Below are 7,515 nucleotides of genomic sequence, written 5' to 3'. Positions count from 1 at the left end.
ATTCATTTAGTTGTTTTATTTACTTTTCAATAATTTCTTTTTATTATAATTTTTTTTTGCTCAGTTGGTAAATGCTTTGAATGGAAAAACGTACTTCAGTACTTACTGTGCAGCTGATACTGATGTACTTTGCAGTTTGCTGCTCTCTGCTGGCTGTGACTTGTATCGATTCAAATGTTTTATTATTGTTGTGTATAGACATTGTTCACGTAATGCTGCAGCTCTGAAACACAGATGCACGAAACAATACAATTTAACAACGTTGACCAAAATAACCAGCTTAACCCTTGTGCTATCTTAGATGACCCCACCCTTACATTGACGTGTTCTCCCTACCATGACAAAGGTGGATAAAGGTGGAAAGATTTCATGTAATCCATGGACACCAGTGAAGATCACAAATCATTGAAGAAACAAGGTTCAGAGCACTGTCTAGTGGGTCTAGATGACCCAACTCCCAATGTTAAAGTGCCTAGGATAACACAAGGGTTAAAAAATAATTTATATTAAAAAACAGTGCTGAATAAATTAGCAAGCCATTTTCTTTCAGTTTTATCATTTAAAGTAGTTGATACACTTATGCAAAAATCTTTTGAATGATAATTTCGGTTTCCACTCAATGAACATGCGACACTGAATATTAGTGTAGTTTGGTTGGTAGTTTAATTTCAACATTCAACACAAGCATCAGTTAAGAATCACATAGCATGACCACAAACTTAGGATCTATACAACAAAAGTCAGTGACTACAGTTATTCGTATTATCATGACTAGTAACTGAGGTGTTTTTCTCTGTTCATAAAGACAAACCAGGACAAACAGGCATGAATGCAACGAGGAAGCAAACACATGAAGAGCAGAGATGGTTGATGGTGAAAACTGTATTTTTGGGGGGGGTCAGCAAACAAAAGACAAGAAGAACATTTGTGAACAGAAATGGAAATTCGTAACTGACTGAAAGCAGAACACTGAGATGTTTCACACCTCAAAGAGCAAAACTGTAGATTACCGTGTGCCAGTACTTTGCATGGGCTGTAAACAGAGTAATAATACTTAAACAGTACAGTAGTAGTTACATGGTATTCATCTGCTATATGTCTTTGTGTAATTGCTAACAGTTCATTCATGTTTTCAGTTCCTTAGTTGTGATCAGACGTTTCCATGAAGCCTTTTCCACTTTAATGAGTCCTGAATAAGGATGTTTGCTGCCATCAGGCTCCTTTGGTCAAATGCTGGAAGAACTTTACTGACAGTCAACTCCAAAAGTCTGTACTGAATACTAAACTATAAATCAATGTTTTTAAAAAATGCCTATAAGAGTTTTTCCTTTAGCCCTAAATGGGATGTCAGGTCATCATCACACAGCTGTTTTCACCAGTACTTCTCTTTCTCCATCTTGTACCGTTTCAGAGTGCAGTGCTACCCTGTGTGACGTGTATTTGTGAAAGGAAGCTGCAGAACATGTGATGTCTGTGTGGGAACTGTGACACAGTGGATGCAGGCAGCAGGAGAAAGAGTAAAAAACAGAAACGGTTTCTTGTTCAATCTGCAGTTTCACATTAGACTATGATACACTTTGCACAGATTCACAGTGAAGGCACTGTGGTGGGATTGAGGCGTCTCAGATTTTGACGTTTCTTTGCATTTCATCAAACCCACAGACACAATCTGTTGTGGTTGGAGCGTCGTTTCCTTTGGGGCTGGACTGTGATCCTATCGTCCAGGAGGAGGACCTCACTAGTATAGCAATGCTTTGGAAATAACTCACAATAGAGTTCCATCTTAACAACATCACCACAAGTCGTATGTTTCTGACCAACAAAGTACTTTATGGTGTGCTTTATGCTATGTGTGTTTCTAGGCAACAATGGTGAAAGTGCACTTAACAGTTCGTTAAGCGTGCTGTCTGTTCAGACGCAACAAACACACTCTACATTTAGATTATTCAATTTTAGAAGCTATTTAGTTCCATCTCAGGGATTTAAAATGTCATTTTTATCATTGTGGATGTAAACGGGGAACCCAGATTTTTTTTTAATTTTACACTTCATGAGGCTCCAAGTCTGCTGTTCAAAAGCAAACTAGCACAAAACAGAAGGTGTTTAACCGTCTCTGTGGAAAGAGTCTTTTGTGTGAACCGGCGTGTGAGGAAGACGTCTGTTAGAGTGAAGCAACAGAGGCCGTTAAAAGACCGCCACCTGTCCGTCAGAGCAGAACCAGCTCTCATTTGCAGCTTCAGCACTCACATTTACATCATGGAAGAACACAAGATATAAAATTCATTTGGTTAGGGTACATAACCTATACATTTACACTTACATATTCATATGCATTTAAGGAATGTTAATGCTGCGTGAACTTTTTCCTTCTTACAAAATAGAAAATACAGTTTTCTACTATGTAACACCTTGTATAATCAGCTTTATTAAAAACAAGTTATCAGTCCGTTTATTATCTTTAAAAAAATCCATAATAAAAATAAGTTCTATGTTTCTCACTTATATCTTACAATATATTTTCTCTCTGTCAAAAATCACACAAAAATGTCCCAGCTCCGTCGTTTTGCGGCTTCTCTTGACAACGAAGTGGCGGCGGTTGAACAGGATGATTGACTGCGTGGTGCTGGTGCTCATCAGCGAGGAAAATTCTCAAAAAGCCTCACAAAATTGGCAGCGGTGTGTGTTGCAGAACAACCCCGGCATGGTGCTGTGCCGTTACAACGGGCATTTGGAGCAGCCACATTCCAGAGGGGTCTCCATCTCCTCTGAATATGAGGTGCCGTCAGTGCAGCGGAAGACCACCTTTCTCCGCCTGGTCTTGGTGACGCCGCAGCAGACGCCAGGGGGCGCCTGGCAATATCTGGGACAGTCCATGCGTGGGATCTTGTTAACAGTCGTGCAGGTTCTCATGGCTTGGTGCCGCTTCAGCTGCTCCCGCACCATTATCCCCGGACACGTGAGTTCTGCATGTGGATGAGGAACATTTCTGGTCAATCATTTGTGTTCCTCGTCTCGTGTTATTTGCACAATTTGCAGGATTCCCACCTGTATCACAGGTCGGTCCCGTGAAGCCCGGCTGACAGTGGCAGACCGGCTTTCCTAGCTCTGACACGTGACACTCCCCTTGTCCGCAGTGCTGCCCCCTACAGGCTGCAGGTTCCTGCCGCTGATCACAGAACTGACCCCAGTAGCCGTCATTGCACTGACAACTGTAAGACTGACCCTTTAGCACGCATGAACCATGAACACATCTGTTTCAAGAGAAGGAAGAAGAAAAACATTAAAGATTAAGATGTTTGTTAGTCATCAGTGACAGGATTCTAAGATACTCTTTGTAAAATACGGCAAAAGTCAGTGATGATATGGTACAATAAAATGTCATTTGCGGTATGAATGACAACAAAACAGTAGATTTCACATGCGGCAGCTTCTCTTTCAGATGAATGAGATAAAAAAAACATTGCTGTACTACATGTTTCATTTAAAGGTCAGATAATTATTGGAGATTTGATGAAAGATCCCAAATCTTAGGGGAAAAAGCCAGAAATCCATTTAATTTTGTCGATATTTCCTAAAGGCAGCACACATTTGTGCCTGTGAAGGTAAACAGTTTCTCTCAAAACCTCATGTCACATGATGTGTACCTATTCAGGTATTTATATACAAAGAAATGAACAATTACAAAGGTCACTTAAAGGAATTGCATAGAAACAGCACAATAGTCTGATGGGAAAAAGTATAAAAAATGAGGCGACTTTTAGGGCAAAAAGGTGGACAAGTTCTGTGTAAGTGAGGGGGGGGGTGTTTTTATTGACTCACCACCTTTTCCACATTGTGGTAAAATGCATGCTGGGACATTTCTTTGCTGACTCCTTTGTAGTAGCATTAAGATACGTTTACACCGCCTTCGGCAACGCACGATCAAGTAACCACTTGTAATGAAAAGTCTATTTGAACGCACATATATGTGCGTTTCAGGCTTCTGTATTCAAAACATTTGTGTTATGCACATTAGAACCCTTGTGTTATCCTAGGCACTTTAACATTGGGAGTTGGGTCATCTAGACCCACTAGACAGTGCGCTGAACCTTTTTTCTTAAATGATTTGTGATCTTCACTGGTGTCCATGGATTACATGAAATCTTTCCACCTTTATCCACCTTTGTCATGGTAGGGAGAACACGTCAATGTAAGGGTGGGGTCATCTAAGATAGCACAAGGTTTACGGTCGATTTCGGGCTCTCAATACAATTGTGGAAAGTTGAGAGTTAAGCCAGATCCATTTTTGACCAATCACAGACTTAGACATGGTAGTGATGGATGGATGGCATCCCTTATATTTCACAAAAGTACCAACCATTTTAAAATTGATCATGGAGGAGAAATTAAAATAATTGCATTTTGGGCCGGTGAGAATTTTATGACACTAAGTCTTTCAGCTCAGAATTGAGCTGTGAAAGAAAAAGCCTGGAACAAGACTTTAACATTTCACACCAAGCCTTTTCCAACTGTAGGTGGCAGACTTGCTAGTCTCTGGTAGCGACAGTCCAATGTGAAGGACGACCGGCCAGCAGCTCCCAGTTCATTACTTTCTAGTTTCTGCTAAGCCAGAGTTCTTTTTGCCTCACCTGCTGTTCAGACAGAGATCAGGGGCTGTGGTCTCGTCACACAGAACCCCGCTCTGTCCTGGAGGGCACTGACAAGTGACCCCCGTCTCCCCTCCTTCTCTGCAGGCGCCCTGAGCACACACGCTGCAGGAATGACACCCCACAAGAATGCCATCGCCCTGGTGACGGAACAAGAACCGCAAACATTAATGAGAGTGGGGTTCCTGGAGATTTCACCTGACAAACAATAGGGTGCTGCCTGGTAATGTGGGCGTAACTGAGAACACATCTAAAGCAGTTTAGAGAGGAGAAAAAAATGACCTGAAACAAAGATAACGTTTGGAATAATAAAGAAAAGAGGTAAAAAGTGAAAAAAATGTCACTTAATTATCAGCTAAATCATCTCAATAAATTATTACAGAATCATGCTTCCCTTAAATTACAAAGAAATACAATTTGTAACTAAGGGTATAGCAGTACATTATAAGAAACAACATCAGCAGCTCAGGCTTCATTCACTGTATGATGTGCATTGCTGTAGAAGGAAATTGAGTACAAAACAAAAAAAGATCTTTACCCTGCCTTCAACCACTTGTGACTGTGGCTGCTTTTCTCCTGTGGATCCAAACTTCAGGTCTTGAATTTCCCCGTTGATCCGAAAGTTGTGAAAGCAGCCGTTAAAGGCCTGCGGGGGGCGCTCAGGGCCCGGACGCAAACCTGCGGCCACCACATGGGAGGGTACCCCTGAGAATGAGACGGAGCAACGATGAAACGGGAAAGGCAATGCCTGGTTGAAAAACAGAAATGAGCTTTTAAAAAAATATGGTTGAGGTGAATGTCTGCGTCAGGCAGAGTGGGGCTGCTTCTTCTTCTTTTTGCTCGGCTCTTACAGTGTTTCTGCTAAAATATGGCCCTACAGCTTGTGAGGATAATAACATCCTGGTTCTATCAAGCAACTGTGGAAAGAGGCTGCGTGCTTTCAGAGGCGTTTCTGCCTTCCTTTTTGAGAAACGCTTGAACAAAAACAGCTTTTTACTTCCTCACCACAATCATGGTGAGTGTGTGTGTGTGTGGGTGGGTGTGTGTGTGTGTGTGGGTGTGTGTGTGTGCGTATTTGCTTGTTTCTGGTTCTTATATTTGTATGTGCCTATTTTGCGGAAAACATGTGAAGCTGAACCACAAAAAAGCAGCACAGCGAAGGCAAAAACAACATCTGCAGGCTCTGCACATCTGCATGAATGGGCGCGCTTACCTCCTATGTAAAGCTGAGTGTTGTGGTCCACGGAGGGCTGGCGAGCGAGCTTGCCCAGGCTCTTCGGGGCGCCATTATCCACCACCAAGCTCAGAGAATGGTTCTGAATCAACAGCTCAACTGTATGGAAAAGGCCGTCGTTCACAGACTCAACACTTCACGACACACACACACACACACAGGCCGAGAAAAAGATGTGCTTTTAGTGTGGTTCTGATTATAATAGATGACAGCAGAAATCTATACAAGACAGATTTAGTGATGATAAGAATGCAAGACAGAAAACAGACTCCAAACATCTTTGAGGTCAAACATTCCTCTTTGTTTAGTTGTTTGAAATCTGAAATGACAAAGAAATTTCAGCAATTTGTGCTGAAGTACAACGATCAGATCTAGAACACACAAATCACACTCTCCCTGCAGTTTCTCTTTGGAACAGGTTAAAATGCGCCCTTGATCCGGGTTGTGGCTCTGCAGCTGCGGCTTTGTTTGTTCTGATGAGCTAAAGCTGCGGGGTCAAACTGTTTCAAAGCTGGAATCAATCAGTAGAGACCACCGTGGTTCAGAAAGGATACTTTTACTGAAGCTGATATCTTTTTTACAGAAGAATAAATGTTTCCTGAAATGAGAAGTTTGCACGAAAACATAGATGCTGACCTTTTGCACAGAGCCTGACCCTGCAAAGCGTGCGCCTTGAATTCTAGAAATATGTGGTTTTTGCTGGAAAAGACACAGACAGCTACAGAGACAGTGGTTTGGCAACGCTGACTGATGGGGGGGAGAGCAGAGGTGGGGGAAGGAGGGGGCAAAGAGGCACTGAGATGGAGGTGGATGGGTGGTAGAGATGATGAGGCTTCCGATTGCCAGGCCTATTGTAGAAGATCTAAACCAGAACAAAGGAAATGGATCTAGTCTTTCTGCTGGTGGTCTGCTGCAGACAGTAGAGGAGGAACCGACAAACAGCAGAGGAACACCAGCCCAGCTTTAACTGGCAGCTGTTTATAGAGTCAAGCTACGTTCACACCAGGCATGTGACGAGAACGCACTGAACGTGCATCCTTGAAAGTGAGTTTAGCTCATGGTGTTCACACTGGACCAGCAGGGAGGGGCTTCTTCTTCTTTTTCCACCATTTACCAGCACATGTCCGCCACCTACGGTTGAAAGAGTCTTGGTGCGAAATGTCAAAGCGGTGCAAATCTTGTGAATCTTGCTTCAGGCTTTTTCTTTCACAGCTCTATTGGGACTTATGAAAGAGTTGTCATAGAATTCCAGCCGGGCACAAACCACAATAATTTCTCCTTTATGATCAATTTCCAAATGATTGGAACTTTTGTGAATTATAATGGACGCCATCCATTCGTCACTACCAAATCTGAGTCCCTGATTGGTCCAAGTTCAACCTGGTTTAGCCTTCAACGCACGATCATAGGCTGTGCCTTTTGTACTTGAAGCCCTGAAAATGGTCGTAAAAATGTACGTGGCGAAGTGTGAATGTGTGAGTTTTGAAACGCGGAAGCCCAAAAGCTGCATTGACATAGACTTTTCATTGGAAATGGTCGCTTGTTGCCGGGGCCGGTGTGAACGAAGCATTAAAGGGATGTCCCTTTGACAGAGGAACAGGTCTGAAATGACATCATGAACCAAACAGCAGGGTA

At 42.5% G+C, this 7,515-nt stretch overlaps 1 protein-coding gene across 2 annotated transcripts in view; it reads right to left on the bottom strand.

Moving 5' to 3' along the window:
* Positions 1-640: 640 nt before the first annotated feature.
* The window catches only part of slit3 (slit homolog 3 (Drosophila)), a 316,135-nt gene continuing 309,260 nt past the window's right edge, over positions 641-7,515 (bottom strand). For both annotated transcript variants that reach the window (XM_011479838.4, XM_011479839.4), the window contains 5 exons: positions 5,860-6,014; positions 5,185-5,351; positions 4,629-4,786; positions 3,046-3,251; positions 641-2,963 (listed from right to left, as the gene is read on the bottom strand). In XM_011479838.4, the coding sequence (XP_011478140.1) occupies positions 2,716-2,963; positions 3,046-3,251; positions 4,629-4,786; positions 5,185-5,351; positions 5,860-6,014 (934 nt within the window). In that variant the 3' untranslated portion in view covers positions 641-2,715. The remainder of the gene's footprint in view (positions 2,964-3,045; positions 3,252-4,628; positions 4,787-5,184; positions 5,352-5,859; positions 6,015-7,515) is intronic.

This window comes from Oryzias latipes, chromosome 10, assembly GCF_053564925.1.
Source record: "Oryzias latipes strain Hd-rR chromosome 10, Olatipes_Hd-rR_3.1".
Classification (NCBI taxonomy): domain Eukaryota; kingdom Metazoa; phylum Chordata; class Actinopteri; order Beloniformes; family Adrianichthyidae; genus Oryzias; species Oryzias latipes.
This window is presented reverse-complemented; position numbering and strand designations above follow the sequence as displayed.